This window comes from Sciurus vulgaris, assembly GCF_902686455.1.
Source record: "Sciurus vulgaris genome assembly, chromosome: 10".
Taxonomy (NCBI): Eukaryota; Metazoa; Chordata; class Mammalia; order Rodentia; family Sciuridae; genus Sciurus; species Sciurus vulgaris.
In genome coordinates, this window is record NC_136470.1 from 117,821,661 (window position 1) to 117,840,621 (window position 18,961).

Here is an 18,961-nt window from a genome sequence, read left to right on the forward strand (position 1 = left end):
GGTGGAAATATACACCTGCTGCCAATATGCACAAAGTGGTGTGAACAAAGTGGGTAGAGAAATGAGGTCAGAGAGGAGAGGGTGGGTTCACACTGCATATGGCCCCTTAAGGAATTATGTTTAAATTATCTATTGCTATGTAATAAATTATTTCACATTTAACATCCCAAGTCAATGAAATCATTTATTGTTTTCACTAATCTGTAATTTGGGCAGGGCTAGGTGGGGACTCTTTTCCACTTCATTCAGCATTGCTGGTATGGTGTGAAGACTAGGGCCAGTGTGGTCTCTGAGGCTCCCCATCTCCCCGTGCTGGAGGTTGATGTTGGTTGAAACCTTAACGGAGTCTATGGTCAGATCATCTTTCTGTGCCCTTTGCATGCAGTCTGGGCTTCCTTGAGCAAGGTGAGGGAGGTTAGACACCATGTTGTTGTGGGAGGAGAGTCTAGAAATTTGCAGATATATATTTAAACTGCCATCGTTTATAAAGTAATTTAGTTTTTACTCTGAAGAAATGAGTGATCCCTTGCAGGATTTTTATGGAGGAGTGAAATGATTTGATCTGTGTTTAAAAGTATTACTCTGCTGCTGTGTTGTGAATAGAATTAGGTTTGCAAGAGTTGGAGCCGAGGAGATGAGGCAGGAGATAATGATGACCTGGGTGAGGTGGTAGGTGTGGTGGTCAGGCAGCGGGTGAGAGTAATCAGATTCTAAAGGTATTGATTTACTGAGAGATTGGATATGGGAGTTAAAGAAAGAGAAGCTAAGGGCAGCTCCAAGGATTTTCATATAACCAGCTGTGAATGAAGCAGGTCTGGGGGTTCTGTTGAAGACCAGCTTTGGGGATGTTGAGTTTGAGACATCTATTGGACATGCCCCTGGGGATGTCAGGCAAGCAGTTGGATTTAGGAGTCTGGAATTTGGTGGAAAAGTACATATTTTATGTCATTAAAATAACACAAATACTCTTTAAAGCTATGAGGTTGGATAAGATTCTCAAGTAATTGAGTGTGAAGAGAGAAGGGGACCCAGAGCTGAGTCTTGGAGCACTCCACGAGAGTGGAGGCCAGGGAGAAGAGGAACCAGCAAAAGAGACGGAAAAAGGACCAAAAAGGACCAAAGCTGTAGGAGCAGCACGAGGTGATGGTGTCCTGGAAGCTCCAGGAGGAGAAGGTACATCAGGGAGAAGGAAGTCTTGGCCAGCTCTGTATTGTCATTCTCTAAGTATGACAATTGCCCTTTTAGTGTTTGTTTTTTTTTTTTTTTTTGGCAGGGGGCTACTTTGGTTTCTTTTTCTGTAAACTGCCCATTTGTATCCTTTACATCAAATTTTCTACTGACTTGATCTTTTTCCTTACTAATATTAGGATCTCTTTGCAAAGAAACAAAATTACCTGTCATTTGTAACTGAGATTTTTTCACAATTTGTCATTAGTTTTTAGACTGGCTTAACATGAATGCGTGTATAATGCATGATATATAAAGCACATATGCTATTCCTTTATATATGTGTGTACAGATATATACACATACATATTTTAAAAAATTACTTTATCTCTCTGTAGCACCACCAGAAATAAGGGTCAGAGGGCTGGGGACTTACTCTGAGGTTCCCTTCATCTGGTGGGTGAAAACATATATATATATATATATATACACACACACACATGCACATACAATAGTTTTCAAATTTTGTGGCTTCTGAGTTTTTTCTTTTACCCTGTATTTAAAAAAATAAAAATCACATGAATAATATTGCAACTATCACTTTCTTTAGCCACAAGAGCCCCCCTCAATTCATACCCTCTTCCAGGAATCCACAGCTGGCTGGGGGAGGGACATATTCCAGCTAAGAGGACAGCTGCAATGGAGCAGTTTCTATCCCTTGGGGTTTTCCTTCCTTTCTCACTGCCTCATGTCCTCACAGCCACCACCACAGTTTTTGTTTGGGTTTCAACCATTTCAACACCCTCCATTATGAAGTCTGGAGATGGGAAAGCTCGACGTTCTCAGACTCCGTTCTTGCTAGGGAGGCCCTCTGTCTGAGTTAGGGCAAATGGAAAGTAAGTGGGAGCCTGCTGGCGCTGTGTTTTGCTTCCTCATCCTTTTTTCCTAGCATGTGTACCTGAGGCTGGAGATGGAAGAGCCTTTCCCAAGAATGGCAGAAACCTGGAAAGAGTCTAGACTCTTGAGGTTGTGGGCCTTAAACCTACTACCCTGAACTGCCTGGCATAGACATCTTGTCTTCTGAGACAAATTCCTTGTTAGATTGAGCCGTTATTTATCAAGTTTTCTGGAACCTGAAACTAAGCAGGATCCTATTGAATTCATGGTGTTCAAAACCCCTCCTGTACACATCTACTTCAAGTTGTAGAAAAATGTTCTATCCCATTTGCTTTAGTTAAGACTCTTTTGGATGTAAGTGACAGAAGTGAAGCTCAAAATAGTTAAGGCAATAAGAAAACATTGGCTCAACCATTCTGGAACTAGAGATGCAAGTACTGACGAAGCCCCATATTTCTGTCTTCAATTCGATTTATCTTGGTGGGTCAGTTTAAGTTTTTTGGACAAAGTTTCTCTCTAAGCATCATAAACAGCCTTCCCAACAGCTCCTTATTCTCATCTTTCCAACTAAACCACCAGAAACAAAAGTCAGAAGCCTGGAAACTGACTCTCATGTTCCCTTCATCTGGTAGGTGTTATCCAAAATCCACCACTAAGAAACTTCTTCTTTGACACCAACTGCACAATCAAAATTCAAGTCTACCCTGCATGCAACCTTGGTATTCGCTCCTCAGTCTTGGTCACCTTGGTAGTCCCTTCTCGATCTTGGTTTCCTGACTGAAAGACTTCTACCCTGGAGGACATCTGTAAGAGACCAACCAGTTTTTATCTTGCAATGTTAGGAGCATGTCTTGATGAATACGAGCATTTCCTATAACCATAAGTACATTTCTAGGTAGAAGGATAGGACATTATTTTCTCATGAATGCTATCCCTGCCAACCCTGCTCCCAGTTATGTGAGAATGTACTTTTCTAAAGAAAATCATGAAAGAAAACTCAAAACACTTGACATGAATTAACCAGTACCCGAGGGAACTGGCCGGAGTTATGTGAGTCATAATGTGGTTTTGGATTCAGGTTGGAATCAGGATAGGGAAGGAATGGTTGGAGTTCTAGAGTTTCTTCACCTTTCAAGTAGACAGAATGAGGCCAAAGTAGAAAAATAGAAAGGAATGTTACACTAGAAATCACCATAATTTATGAAATGAGTGAGTATATTGATGCAAAACAAGATGGTAGAAGACTTCCAGTTAAGTATGGCAGGATCGAGCTAAACCAACTTTATTCTCCTCTCTGAAACAAAAGAAAAAGAACAGAGATAATATGAGAAACAAAACAAAACACCTCAAAACACAATTGATGCTGTATATATTGCCACCAATTAGATGCTGAGTAGCCATCTCAATTATCAGATTATTTTGCAATATTTGTGTTTCAGAAGGTTGGTAGCAGCTAATGCAATGTCACAATGCCTATGTCTTTCACCTCACAACTTACTGTTATAATTGTGTTATTATTAGTTATTAACCTCTTACTGTACCTAATTTATAAATTAAACTTTCATCATAGGTATATATAGAGAAGAAAAAATAGTACATATAGAATTTGGGACTATCTCTGGTTTCAGGTCTCCACCAGGGACCTTGAAACATATTCCCATTGGATAAGAGGGAATTACAATATTCAAAAGACTTAGAATAGTACCTGGGATTTGGTGACCTCTCAATAAATGTTTTGGAAAAAAGTGAATTTGCTTCTTCAGACCCTACCAGTACATAGAACTTTCCAAGAGTAGGTGATTAATGAGGATACAAACCATCAATATCTGATCTTGGTGCAGGTGGTTTTCCAGAATTTCCCTGAGACCCACTTGAATGGAACTGCACTAGACCCCCAAAGAGCCAAAGAAATCCCAAGCAAAAAGAACAAAGATGGAGGTGATACCACTGTTTACCGTTGACGAGTTCTGCTCCTTCTAATGTTGAAGATTGAACACGAGAAGCACGCCATCTGGGGGTGGGTGCTTCTATGATAGAAGAACAAAAAGACATGAGTACTGAAATGAGATTAGTACAAAGTAAATGTTGCAGCATCTGAAACATGCCACTGAGTATCATGAAAATGACAGAAGTCAGTCTCTCACCAGGAGGTGGAAGAACTGAGAAATTGTTCCCATAACTAGGCTTAGCAAAGGCTGGAGAGGACAAGGCCTTTATTTGGGGACTTTAACATTGTCCAGGTTATCAGGAATGTAAACACAACATTTAACTCTTAATGTCATAGATGTCCCCAGAAAATATAGTTAAGCTACTTAATGTCATCTGATTTTTGTAAAATATTCCTTTATTGATATAACCTGTGTTTAGTAGAGATCTCTATACTTCTGTTACTTAGGGCTAGATAATCATACGAGCAAACAGATTAAGTCTACCTGTGTAGCTTAGGAAGGTCTGCAGGCCTTAAACTGACTAAAAACTTCTGACTCTAGCAGTTTCTCTTGATAGTTATCAGGCACATTTGCCTAAGAATATCTCTTTTGTAGCTTTCAGTCTTTATTCTAGTGAACTAACACAAGTGTACATCTTAAGTTACATTTAACTATTATTTCTTTTAAATGCCCAAGAATGGCTATATTTTGGTTTTAACTGTTTTGCTGGGTGTCTAAGATCAAGCTGGTCAAATTCACCTGGTTCCTGTCTTTTTAAAGAGTCAGCTAAGTTCCCACAGGGGTCACTCGTAGAGAACTTAAGAGCAGCTTCTTAGCTCCACCAGTGCCATTGGTTAGGTAGGGTCTCCTTGATGAGGTGGCTTCCTTTGGAAGCATCAAGGGATGTCTCCCTTTTTCCATGACCCTTCTCTGCAGCAGATGCACTGAGTGATTTTTCATCCACTAGTGGTCTCAACAATCTCCTTGATCAGGAGGTTGTGTGACCCAGAGTTGCAGCGCTCCTTAGAGAAGTCCTCTTATTCCCTGGGTTCAGGCTGACTTTGAGGGCAAGATACTGTTTTTTTTTTTTTCTTGGCCTCTGTATTTAATTCCAATTTCTAAGTTTGATCTTAATCATCCAGCAAGCCAGTCTCACCAGTCATAAAGTAAGGATACTGGGCTTTAACTTCAATTCTATAACTTTACAATTATTTACCCTTTTATCTAACTGGAGTCTGCATTAGTACTGGAAGTTACCACTATCTGTTCTATAGGTGATGGCTTATTATCAAAAGTTACCTAGGTTGTGTGTTCTGGAAGCAGCTCCTTCTGCAAAACATTAACAGGTAACAGTTTTACAAAATGAAATTAGGAAGAGTAAAAATATATTCAGCTTGTATAATAGCTATCTTGAATTTTGACTGAGAACCACATTATATCCCCTATTTGAGATCACAGTATTTTTACAACAAGAACCAATTTTTTGACTATAACTTTAAGTTGAAGTCTGACTTATTCTGGAGTCACTCTAACATGCAGTAAGGTGGGAGGCAGAGCCTTATCTCAGTTTAAGGCGTGGCTCTTTACAGATCTTAAGTGTTCTAATGCTGATGTTGATCTTTGCTTCTTCCTTAAATATCATTAAGTAGTTTACATATACTGTTTCCTGAGTCTATATAAACTTTATAATTAACAAAATTTAACATTATATCTAAAACATGAATCAAAGAAAGGCTGAGAGAGCTTTTAACTTTCCTTTTATGTGTCAAAGTGGCAAAATGTTTCATGTTTCACAATATTAACCTTTAAACAAGTCAGGCTCTAACTTTTATAAATACATTTATATTTGAAATTCTTTATCTCAGTGTAAAAAGTAACAAATTTTACATATACCCTATTGATAGCAGGTCCTATAATAGAATATTAAATGATAGAAATAAATCCCCAATTAAAATTTACTCTTTATAAGTTTAAGATTACCATTACAGACAAGTTTAATCTGGAGAATAGCAGAGCTTGATAAATTCCCTGCTTTAAAAACTTGTATACCTGGAAAATATGAGCACATTTAATATACAACTAGTGACCATTTCACAATTACCTTGACACTTTTATCTTACCAAATTTAGTTTTTAAAGAAAAATGTAGACTCTGTAACATAGTACTATACTCTAACAGTTGTTTTGTAATTCTTTCAGTTTAACCATAATTGTATAAACCCCAATTTTTAAGACTAATTGTTCTAAAGAATAAAACTTAATAGACACAAAGTTAAGAGTAAATTAGTGTTTCTAAGAAATCCTTGTCTTTTTACCATATAGATTAAACTTTGCTTTATATCAGAACATTAGTATTTCACCTTAGGAAAAACCTTAAATAGCTTTAGCTGTCTCACATACATACAACCAACTTAGTTTCACGCAAACTTGTTGAAACTTGCCCTTTACTTACACACAGACTTTCTTAGCACTTACTTAGACCCTCATGTATTTCATCACACAAGCACTTTCTTACCCAGAAACATTTCCTTTTCCCTTTTACTAAATATATTTCCATACCCAGAACCTTTTATTTTCTCTTTCCTATTTGTTAACCCCTTTTTGTTCACATTCTGAAACAACTCTTATGAAATTTCTGAATTTAGATAAATTACTCTATTTTAATAAGATTAAATATTTTGTTATTTATAGTACTCTAATTGAAACACAGTTGAAACTTTTGGGACCCTTTGTATATAGAATTGCACTTGTTATGATGTAACTCTTAGTAATCTTGTTTTTAGGTTAGTGAGGACACAAAGTAATTGTAAACCCTTTTTATTTACCAACCTATGAAAACACCAATAATGTTTAAGTATGTTACCCTATGGAATTTAAGGAGTTAAAAGTAATTGTTTTTTAACAATTAGCATTTTAACTTTGTAAATTAATCAGATGTCTCTACAAACACATTTGAGTAATCCCATACATGTTAACTCTTGTAAGGCCCCCCAAAAAGGAAACCCCAACTCTGTCCCATGGATGGACGGCAACCCCAATCAACCGCAGGAGGCGTCACTTGATGCAAACCGCAAGAGGTGTTTATTCCAGCGCGCTGGGACCCAACTCCAGGAGTCCCTAGCAGAAAATCTTGTAGGTTTATAAAGGCAGAAACCACACATCGGGAGGGGTCACACATGAAAGGGGGAAAAGGGGGAACAAAGCTGCCAGGAAATTTCAAAGGGGGTCTGGGTTTGCTGACAACATGTTTCACAATGTTTTACAACAGGCTGTAGATTCTGGTCAATAGTTTCTGGTAATCCTACTGTTTGAGCACTATCTGGCTATCAGGCTCAATTTACTCTTTTACTCTCTGTTTGGGGCTGTTTCCTGGAACAGCTTTAAGGGCTTTGTTCCCATTACTGGGAGGGAAACCTTAGGGAGTTGAGATAAAACAGACAACTTAAAAAAATGTCCATTCTTTCACTCTAATTCACTTATTTTGTAAAAACCAAGATTTCAGACAAGTGTCCTGAACAGTATTTGCTGTCTCTTTTCTGTTGAAGAAAAGTCCTAGAAACAATTGATGTTAGACATTTTATTAACATCAATATTTTATTAGCTTGACCACCTAGAGACTTGCGAGTTATTTTCAAAGACATTTTACTTTTCTTAGTTTACCCAATTTGAATTGAACCTTTTTAAATCACGTGAATTAACAGTATCTGGATCCATTTTTTTAAATTTTAATTTTAGGAGCACTCAGTTTTGATATAGACAAAACATGACATCAGACAGCACAACATACAAATAACACAAAATCGAAGGTCTTGTAACTTTATAGGTGAATCTCCATTGCAATGTAACAGATGTTCAAAAACTCTAGTTGAGGCCGCAGCCCTGTCACCTTGTGCCCGCGGCTGCCATGTCACCTTACGCTGCAGCCCGCGTCTGAGATATAGTTTTGCCTCAGTCCGCAACCTAGCCGCCCGGCCCCGCGCCATCCAGGTGACATGGAGGAGGAAAGAACTGCTGGGTTACAGAAAAGTATGATACAGGACTTGGTGACCTTTGAGAATGTGGCTGTGAACTTCACCCAGCAGGAGTGGGCTTTGCTGGATCTTGCTCAGAGGAGCCTCTACAGAGATGTGATGCTGGAAACCTTCCAGAACCTGGCTTCACTAGGTAGGATCTTGCTAAATTGCTGAGGTTACCCTTGACTTCATGATCCTCCAGCCTCAGCCTCCCACGTCACTGGGATTATAGGGTACCCACTACTCACACCCAATCTGATCTCCCAGTGGGAACAAGAGGAGGAACTGCAGACAATGAAGACAGGACTTATCCAGGGCATCAGTACGGAGCAGCACCAGAAAGGTTTTGAGTCTCTACTTAATACTAATGAATTAGTTGCTCCTCAAGATAGCAATGGAGAAAAAATATCCAATGAACAGAATATGGTGAGATTCAAAAGAAATGGATCTTGCTCCTCTATTTTACACAAAGACCAGGACTCCCCTGGTGTGGATGATTGGAACAAAAGCCATGAGAGATGTTTAAGTCATATGGTGGAGAACATCTGTGAATACAATGAAGAAAATCAACGTGGACAAATTCCAAATCTTATGCTCAAGAGAACTACTGAAGTCAGATCCTTTGAATGCCATGAGTGTGGCAAGGCCTTCCTGTCCCATTCATCCCTTGAGAATCACACCAGATCTCATGCTGGAAACAAACCCTATCAGTGTAAGGAATGTGGGAAAGCCTTCCATTTTCTTGCTTGTTTTAAGAAGCATATGAAAACTCCCACTGAAGAGAAACCGTATGAATGTAAGGAATGTATGAAAGCCTTTAGTTGCTCCTCCTTGTTCAGGGCACACATGAAGATTCACAGTGAAAAGGCAAACTATGAATGTAAGGAATGTGGAAAGACCTTCAGTAGTTCTTCATACCTCACAGAACACAGAAGAATTCACAGTGGAGAAAAGCCCTATGAATGTAAGGACTGTGGGAAGGCCTTTAGTTGTTCCTCATCACTCTCCAAACACAAAAGAATTCACAGTGGAGATAAGCCCTATGAATGTAAGGAATGTGGGAAGGCCTTTAGCTCCTCCTCTCATCTTATAATACATCTAAGAATTCACACTGGAGAGAAGCCTTATGAATGTAAAGAGTGTGGGAAAGCCTTCAGTGAATCCTCAAAACTCACTGTACATGTGAGGACACACACTGGAGAGAAACCCTATAAATGTAAGGAATGTGGGAAAGCCTACAATTGTCCCTCCTCCCTAAGCATCCACATGAGAAAACACACTGGAGAGAAACCCTATGAATGTCTGGAATGTGGAAAAGCCTTCTACCTTCCCACTTCCCTGAACACGCATGTGAAAAATCAAAGTAGAGAGAAACCCTATGAATGTCAGGAATGTGGGAAGGCCTTCAGTTGTCCCTCATCCTTTAAAGCACATGTGAGGGATCATGCTGGTAAAGTGCAATATGAATGTAAGGAGTGTGGGAAGGCCTTTAGTCGTTCCTCATCCCTCACTGAACACCTAAGAACTCACAGTGGAGAGAAGCCTTATGAGTGTAAGGAATGTGGGAAAGCCTTCATAAGTTCCTCCCATCTTACAGTACATAGAAGAACTCACACTGGAGAGAAACCTTATGAATGTAAGAAATGTGGAAAAGCCTTTATTTATTTCTCAGCCCTTAGTATTCACATGAGAACCCACACGGGGGAAAAACCCTATGAATGTAAGGAATGTGGGAAGGCATTTCGACATTCTTCATACCTTACTGTACATGCAAGAATGCACACTGGAGAAAAACCCTTTGAATGTCTGGAGTGTGGAAAAGCCTTCAGCTGTCCCTCATCCTTTCGAAGACATGTGAGAAGCCACACTGGAGAGAAACCATATGAATGTAAGGACTGTGGGAAAGCCTTTATTTGTCCAGCCTACTTTCGAAGACACGTGAAAATTCACACTAGGGACAACATATAAAAATAAGGAGTATGGGAATCTCTGCAAGGCTTTTTCTGAACCCAATCAAATTGTGACGTCTCATACTGGGAGACACTCTATGGATCTGAGAAATTAGGAGATTATCAGTCATCATTTTGAAGACCTGAGAAGAGAGAAACTGTGTTTGTAAACTATATGATAAAGCCTTTAGATTTTGAACATCACTTATTGTGTATAAGAAAAGTTAAAATTCAAACTAGAAAAGAAGAGCAGTGTCTCATTAAAGGGGACTTTTACTACAGGGTCATTGATTTCCAGTGTTTTCTAATAGGAAGATTTAAGGTGATACATTTCCCGTTTTAGCTCATATCACATACTTTTGAGTATGAGGTGACTTTCTTTGGCTGAGATGTAAATGTTATTTCCATTACAGTCTTTTGGACTCTTGGAAGATTGTGCATGCATGTGTGTGCATGTGTGTGTGTGTGTGTGTGTGTGTGTGTGTGTGTACATGTGTACTTCCCCTCTGAGACAGGGTCTGGCTATGTTGTCCAGGCCTGGAACTCCTGGACTCCTGCCTTAGACTCTTCAGTATCTGGGAGTGCAGGCATGTACCATTGTGTCTGATTGAAGTACATTTTGTTGTTGTTGGTGTTGCAGGCAGGAGAGTGTTCTTTTCTCTTCCCCACCTACTTAATTCCATTGCTCTCTAAATTTGTACGCATAGTATGGGCACTTTCTTTTCTTTCTTTCTTTCCTTTTTTTGGGTCTGGATACTGAAACTTGTCTACCCAATAATGTCCCCCTCATCCTTAAACTAACAGCACCTCCTGCTTTTGAGAATATCAGTGTTTACTATCAAAACTTTTCATGTGTAATACAGAATTTTAGTAGAAATTAATTAGCACAAAGGCCTTGAAAGAGGATGGTCTCATCTTGTAGGGGTGCCAGGCTAGCTCAGGCACAGGTAAGGGCCACAGAGTCAAGACCCAGACTCCAGGAGTTGGGTAGAAGCAGGCTTGTGGTGAGCAGCCTGCAAACTCATTTATTGCAGGAATACCCATACATTTTATAGACTTTTTGCCCAATCACAATGTGCCACGGGGGATCAGACCACCAGGCCCCTATACAGGTTCCCTTGGTAACACTAGGTCAATTTGGGGACAGTTGTTCACCTTCCTAGGTGGTCAGAATGGAATGCTCCTCTCTGCAAGTTTCACACTTGAGACATTAACTGCTGTGAAACAAGAACTAGGATTTCTCCCAACATCATCTGATATGCAGTATTTTCATGTTTGCTCATGGTGGAATTTTGATCTAATGTTTTAAATTACAAAAGTGTGTTATATTAATTTGGATATGGCTAGGGACTACATTTCCCAGATCATTTATTTTTTCCAATTCTAGGTTAGAGTTGTCTATGATAAGAGTCTTCATGAGGTTTGGAAGGCTTTAGGGAAGAAGCCACTGTTGTCCACTTATTAGGACCACCAGACAGGTAGACCAATGAGTAGGGACCCGGTTTTCAGCTCATTTTTCTGAGCATTGAACACACTGATCCACACTTGCTCAAGACTGAACATGAAGCGCTTGACCTCAGTCTCCTCAGGAGCTGCAGCTCCACAAACACCTCCGTGAGCTCCTGCATCGTGGCCAAGCACAGCTGCTGGCTTTCTCTGGGAAGCTCTGGCACTGCCGTTCTGGCACTTTTGACTCTCATTGCACTCCCTCTGCCACCTTCGCTGCCTTGTTAGAGTTGACCCAGTTCACAGGACTGTCGTCATGCACACAGTCCAGTCCCATGCTGGACTCTGCTCAATGGGATCGGTGTCTGTGCAAGCCTACTGTGGTCTCAAAAAAGGTGAGAAGAGCTGTGGATGATGAAGTTATGCTGGCTGTCATTGAGGCAAGCTTCAGAGAGGTGTCATCCCGTTTTGGTAGAGGAGGATTTATATTTGATACCTTCAGGCAGGGAAGATTTTACAGCCTTCATGTGAGAAGAGGAATGCTGTGAGCTGTTTCAGGCACATTTTGCTACTCTCTTCCCCCTTTTAAAAAAATCATATTTTATCTCCTAAAGCATAGCTATACCATTTCCCTTAATCACTTTTTACTGTTTTATCAAGGTATATATATGCTAACATGCATGAAGTGCCAATCTGTGTACAGTTTGATGAAATTTCATCCTGGTGAGCACATTTCCAGGATTCCAGGAGGTTCATTCATCCCCTTTCTCAATAATTAATCCACAGAGGAAACCCAATTTGGCTCTTACTACACTTGATTTGGTTTGCTTGTTCTTGCTTTTCAAATAAATGTTGAACTATAATAAAAAAAAAAAAAAAACTCTAGTTGAATAAAAAATAGAACTGATCAAAAAATCATGAGCTCAAAAATATATAGAATTAAAAAAAAACAAGAGTCCTGGAAAAATGATACGGCCGTTAATTACTTCAGTAAAGCACCAAAATTTACTTTTGCTGGAGTTCAGGTAAGACTCTTTTTACCTTCTTTTTTCCTTGGGTTTGAGACCGGTCTCCTACTGAGCCTTTAGGCTTCCTTTATTTACATTTCAATGTGAGCCTTGACTGAGATCTGGAAGGATCTAACAGGTTTTAACAGAAACCTTGTGCCTAGGGCGTTTTAGCCATCTCATCAGAACAGGCTGTATGTCAAAGAAACTTATGAGACCTTATTTTCCATTACTTTTGAGAATGAAGCTACTTTGCTAAGTTCCTCACTGAGATATGCCATTGGTTATTGAGCTACCTATGGCTGCTTATCTGGGATTTATTTTCCCCTTTGTGACAAACAGGTTAAATCTTGCTTCATAGGTAAGCTGAGGAGAGGAGCTTGAAGTAAGGTCCCTTCTTGATATTCCTGGGGCAGAATATTGTCCTATAATGGCTATTTTCTGTAGTACTGAACCTGTTGAGGACATAATTAAGATTTATTTTTTGAGATCTTTTAATTCCTATTAGCTAAGAAGTTTAGGAGTTCTACAATGGCCTTTTGATATTCCTCCTGGGTGGAGGCACATAAAAGATGGACTTTACTTACTGGAGAACAATCACAGATATTTTATCTCTGAATTTTGTTAAGTCCTTAGCTAAGGTTTGTCCAGAACAGGTGAGGGCCATCTAAATCCTGAGGCAACACTGTCTAGGTTAGTTGAGATACAGTATCTGGTTCCTCAAAGGCAAACAAATTGCTATTCAGAGTCTAGCATAAACAGGAAAAGCCATCTTTTAAATCTAACTTAGTAAACCAAGCAGCAGTTGGAATCCAAGATAAAAGTGTATGGATTAAGAACTACAGGGTGGGGGAAATTACTGCTTCATTATTCTAAGGTAGTTTGCTTTTTAACTCCTAAAATGGGTGAATTGCATGGGCTATTGCAAGGCATTAAAAGTTTCTATCAGTTTGAATGATCTTTAATAAGTCCTTTTTCTTGCCTATATGTTCCCTTTTCTTTCTTTTTGTTGTGTATTAAAAAATGGAAGATGCAAGCTGGAGAAGATCATCTGAGGATTGATCAGGGCCATGTGCCAATTTTTGTAATTTCCTCTAAATATTTGGGGCTGACTAAATGATAAATTTATACTTAAAAGTAGGTGGCCCTTTATGAATTCAGGATTCAGAGTGGTGTGTTTATTACTTTCCTAAACCGCTCCATGAAAATAGCAGGACTTTCCTGAAGGCTGCATGATAGTTTTTTTAGGCATCCTACTCATTATTCGAATCCCAGTTAGGATGGTTTCTGGGAACTGCCTGTTCTCTAGATGGTTAATAGCATAATTTTCCAGGTGAAGTCAAATACCTGGCATAAGTTTTGAAACATCTCAATATTTATTAGGATCCTCCAAAAGCCTCCTTAAATTTATTTTTGTCTGTCTTAAGTTGGGAGGATTCCCTCGACTTTCCTCTCTTAGCAGGTGATTCCTGATGTCTTTCACCTTTCATGGTAGAGATTATTGATGTCAAGTGTTGAGAACAGGGTGATATCTGTGCAGCTAGCTGTCTTAATTACCAGGATGCAGGCAGTTGGGACTGTTCCCTCAAAAGCCAATACAGTGCAAACAGGACTGCTGGGCCCCCATGCTTATCGAGGTTGTTAAGAAATATTTGCCTGAGAAATGTGCAGCTGCCTAGAAACCTTATCTATCAAGGACAGGGGGGCCTAACTGCAACTCATCTCCTGCACAGTTCACCCCTTCCCTCCTCCCTTCTTCCTCTAGGATCATTCAGTTCTGGTGGGACCCAATGAGAATCAAATAGATTGGCAGGACCCAACCAGAGGAGGACTAATGTTTAGCTGTTCAAATGTTAACCAATTAAAAAGAACACTGTAAAACTGTTTGCCTTTCATTATAAAAGCCTGCTGAACAAAGGCTCAGGGCCTCTTAGCATCACCGGGTTACCGTGTGCGCAGAGGACCAGGCTCGAGCTTGCCAATAAATGACTCTTTGTTGCTTGCATTGATCGTGGTCTCTGGTGGTCTTTGTGGGGTCTCGAGCCGCTGGGCATAACACAAGCATGGTAACATATGAAAGGCACTTTTCTTGATCATTTGTAATTTAGCAGTATGCAGGTTAGTGGTGAACCTGGCAATACTGTTGAGAGAGACGCTCCCTTCCGAGTTAGAAGTATTAGGGGCGTCTCCCTAACTTTGAGCTTCCTTACGGTCCAGAAAAACCTGCCTCTCACTACCTGGCTTTGCCAAAGTTATTTCTGGTCTTCTTCGGCAAAGTGCTAGGGTCCTAGTTTGCACTGTGCTAGAGACCCTAGGAGGATTCAGGCTTAAGGGCATTACTGCTTTCCTCCTACCACTATAAACTCCTAATTATGAAAAACGATGAAAAAAGTAAAAAGTGTGTCTTTTGCCTATCTTTTTGCCCTGTAGACTAAAGGAATCTCCGAAGGGTGAGGGGACATCTGTTGGTTGTTAGGCGTATAACGCCCTTTGCTTGGAGGGTCACACGGGAGGGGTTTTTAAATGCCTCCCTCTTGCAGCTTAAAGAGAACACCGGGAGCACATTTAAGCATAGGAACAGTAATGGGGAGACTCTAGATGTCTAGACTAGTGAAGGCTAATTATGCGAACAAAGGGAACCTGAGCATTTTCATACTAATCATCCCAGGCCTTAATCTTACAGTTTGAATTCCTAATGTCTGACCGGCAAGGGAAGGGGAGCATCCAGGAGGGAGTGGATATGCAGGAGTGCTGTGCACTGTACCACCCGTACAGAGGCAAAGGTAATTGGCGCTTTCCCTCAGTGCCATTCATCTACCGATCACTCTGGATACCCCTCAGGGCGGTTGGGAGGGGGAGTCCGGAGAAGGAACCTTTGGGGTCCACCCGAGAGTAGCCCGGGCCGAGAAGCCCACAGTTGTTCCAACCCTTCCTCCACCTCCACGCATCCTGGGCAGATCAGGACTAGGGACACTGTGTACTAGCGGCAATTGCGCTCCGGGCCTGGACAGAAAAGTAGGAAAAGGCTTCAGCAGAGTCCAACATGCCTACAGAGCAGGGGGTTGGAAACTTGCCTGGGCCAGGAAACCTCTCACCCGAGTCTTAAGAATGGCGTCTGCACTAACTGCATTTAAGTAGCTGACAGGTGCCCATTTTGCCCTCCAAAAATAAAGAGACAGAAAGATGCACCTCAAACAGATGTGGGGTATGTGGAGAGAGAAGCTTTCTTACCTTGGTGTAAATCTCGGTGGGACCTCCAAATCTGATACCACTGTTTACCGGTGACGAGTTCTGCTCCTTCTAATGTTGAAGATTGAACACTAGAGAAACACGCCAAGGCAAGCATATTAAGCAGGTTTTATTTAAAGGTAATAATACAGACTTCTCCCGGCAGGATGAAGGGGGCCATGGCTGATGTTCTAAAAGTCTCAAGAAGTGTGCTCACCCTACATCTTTTATGGATTAAAGTCTCTTGTTCTCCAGTTCTTTCCCCCCCTTATCTCTCCTTCCTGCCTACGTGACTAGGCCTGGTTTTGCACTAAGTGAAAGCCATGGGCAGGGGAGGGCCAAGGTGATTCAGGCAGGTAAGGGCCCAGGGGGCACCAATTAGCAGCCCCTTGTTTGCAGTGCTTGATGAAGGCAGGTAAATTTGGTAATCAATGGGCTCCGGAGATCCTTGACATTCCATTCTTCCAGGGGCAGTCTCCAACTTCCAGAGACAGATGGCTTCATGGCTTCATTAATTGACCCGATTCCCTATTTCTACACTAACTACCTGTCCTTAATTCTGGCTTCAGAGGCATCAGGATTCCTTATTTTAAAACATACTATAAAGCTATAGTAGCCAAAATAGCAAGGTACTGACATAAAAACAGATGCATAGACCAGTGGAAAATAGAGAATCCAGACATAAATTCATGCAACTATATCCAACTGATTTTCAGTTCGGCAACAAGAATATACAAGGAACTCAGTAGTAAAACACCCAAATAATCCCATTAAACAATAGGTAAGTGACTTAAATAGACATTCCTTAAAAGAAGTAGACAAATGATGAATGAGTAAATGAAAACATGCTCAATGACACTAATTATCAGGGAAATGAAAATCAAAACTACAATGAGATTATCTCCTGATTATACATGGTATTACCAGAGACACAAAAACAAAACAAAATGAGACAAACAAAGAAATGGGGGCAAAAATGCAGAGAAAGGGAAAACCTCCATACATTCTTATATTCTGTTGGTTAGAATGTAAATAGCACATTATGAAGAACAGTATGGAGTGTCCTCAAAAAAACTAGAAATTGAACTACTGTATGATCTAGCAATCCCACTATTGGGTGCACACCAAAAGGAAATGAAATTAGCATGTTGAAGAGATCTCTGCACTTGTATGTTTATTGCAGCACTGTTCACACTATCTAGGATATGGAATCAACCTAGTTGTCAATTGAGAGATGAATGGATAAAGAAAACATGGCACAAGGGAATACTGTTAAGTCACAAAAGAACTAATCTCTGTCAGTTGCAGCAATGTGGATGAAACTGGGGAACATTATGTTAAATAAGTCAAGCACGGAAAGACAAATACTATATATTCTCACTTATATGTGGATGCTAAAAAGTTGATCTCGTATAACTAGAGATTAGAATAGTGATTTTCAGAGTTCAAGAAAGGAAGGGGATGTAGAGGAGATAGTTAATGGGTACAAGGGTGTAGTTGGACAGAAGGAATAACTTGTAATAGCACAGTAGGCTTGCTATGTTTGAGAAAAATTAATTGTGCATTTCAAAATAGCTAGTAAAGAGGATTTTGAATGTTCTAAACTCAAAGAAAGGACAAATGTTTGAGGTGGTGGATATGCCAATTCCTTGGTTAGATTATCACATGTTGTACGCATGCATTGAAATGCTATGGTGTGCCCCATTGATATGTAAATTATGTGTGAATTAAAAATTTAAAATGAACCTTTTAAAAGATGTGTATTGTTAAATATCCATACATTTGGGGGCTTTCCAGTTATCTTTCTTTTGACATTTTTTAGTACGTTTCTATTGTGGCATTGAGGGCAGATTGTATAATTTCTATTCTTTTAATTTTGTTATGTTTTGTGGTCCAGAATGTGACTGACCTTGGAGAATGTTCCATGTGAGCTCGAGAAGAATGTGCATTTTACTGTTGTTGAACGAAAGAGTTTATAGATGTCAATCATATCTAGCTGATTGCTGCTGTTGTTTAATTCAACTATACCTTTGTGATTTTCTGTCTGATGGATCTGTTATTTCGGATAAAGGATTGTCAAAGTCTCTAGATATGGTAGTGGATTTATCCATTTTTCTTTTCAGTTTCTATCAGTATTGTTTCACATAGTTTGATGTGCCTTTGTTAGGTGCATACACATTTAAGGATTATTATTTTTTGAGACTTGACCCTTATGTGGCCTGAATGTTTATATCTCTCTGTAATTCATTTCTTGTAATTCTGGTCCCCAAGTGATGGGATTAGAAGGTGGGGGGTCCTTGAATGGTGATTAGCTCATGAGGGTGAAAATCTCATCAATAAGATTAGTGCCCTCATACAGGAGGTGCCAGAGGGCACCTTCTGCCTTGTCCTTTCTGCCTTGCCACGTAAAAGGATTAGATGTTCATCTATGACGTGGGCCCTCGTCAGATCTTAGACCTCCAAGCCTTGAGAACTGTTAGAAATAAATTTGTAGTTTATAAGCCACCTAGTCTATGGTATTTTGCTAGAATAGCCTGAATGGATGAAGACAAACTCTTCCTTGTTATGTACTGCCATTCTTTGTTCCTGAATAATTTTCCTTGCTTGGAGTCTGCTCTATCTGAAATTAAGAGAGCTACTTCTTCCTTCTTTCTTTCTTCATTTTGTTTAATTTTTTGTTTTTGTCAGTGCTGGGATTAGAGCCAGGGCCTTGTACATGCTAGGCAAGCTCTCTAAGACTAAACTATACCCCCAGCTCTCCTGCTTTCCTATGACTAGTGTTAGCATAGTATCTTTTTACCCATTTACTGACTTTTGTTTTCATATTATCAAAAGATTTTTTAGAGAGAAATTTTAGAATGACAGCAAAGTTGAGAGGAAATACAGCCATTTTAACATTAGTAATTCAACCTATCTAAGAACATGGGCTGTCCTTCCATCTTCTAGTGTCTTCTTTAAACTCTTTCTTTATGGTCTATAATTTTTGTTGTAGAAGTTTTTGATTTCTGTGGTTATATTTATTCTCAGGAATTTTTTTGAGGCTGTTGTGAATGGAATTGTTTTCCTCATTTCTTTTTCATTAGGTTCATTATTGGTGTATAGAAAAGCTATTGATTTTTGTATATTGACTTTGTATCCTGCTACTTTGCTGAATTTGTTTATCAGCTCTGGAAGTCTTCAGGAAGTTTTTTTTTTTTTTTTTTTTGAGTCTTTTAGGTATAGGATTGTATCATCTGCAATTGATAATTTGATATTTTCTTTTACTGTTTTTATTACTTTTATTTCCTTCTCTTGCCTAATTGTTCTGGCTAGAATTTCAAGTACTAT

General features: G+C 39.7%; 1 protein-coding gene across 2 annotated transcripts in view; it reads left to right on the forward strand.

Annotated features, from left to right (window-relative positions):
* The first annotated feature begins 7,875 nt into the window (after positions 1–7,875).
* Positions 7,876–18,961, forward strand: part of LOC306638144 (uncharacterized protein) — a 148,725-nt gene continuing 137,639 nt past the window's right edge. The window contains exons 1-2 of one of the 2 annotated variants that reach the window (XR_013757394.1): positions 7,876–8,155; positions 8,237–11,146. Coding sequence is in view for 1 of the 2 variants with exons in the window: in XM_079101295.1 (XP_078957421.1) it covers positions 7,984–8,155; positions 8,237–9,972 (1,908 nt within the window). In the remaining variant the exon portion in view is untranslated. Of the gene's footprint in view, positions 8,156–8,236; positions 12,256–18,961 lie in introns of those variants that run through there. The other variant, XM_079101295.1, reaches the window with a different exon arrangement.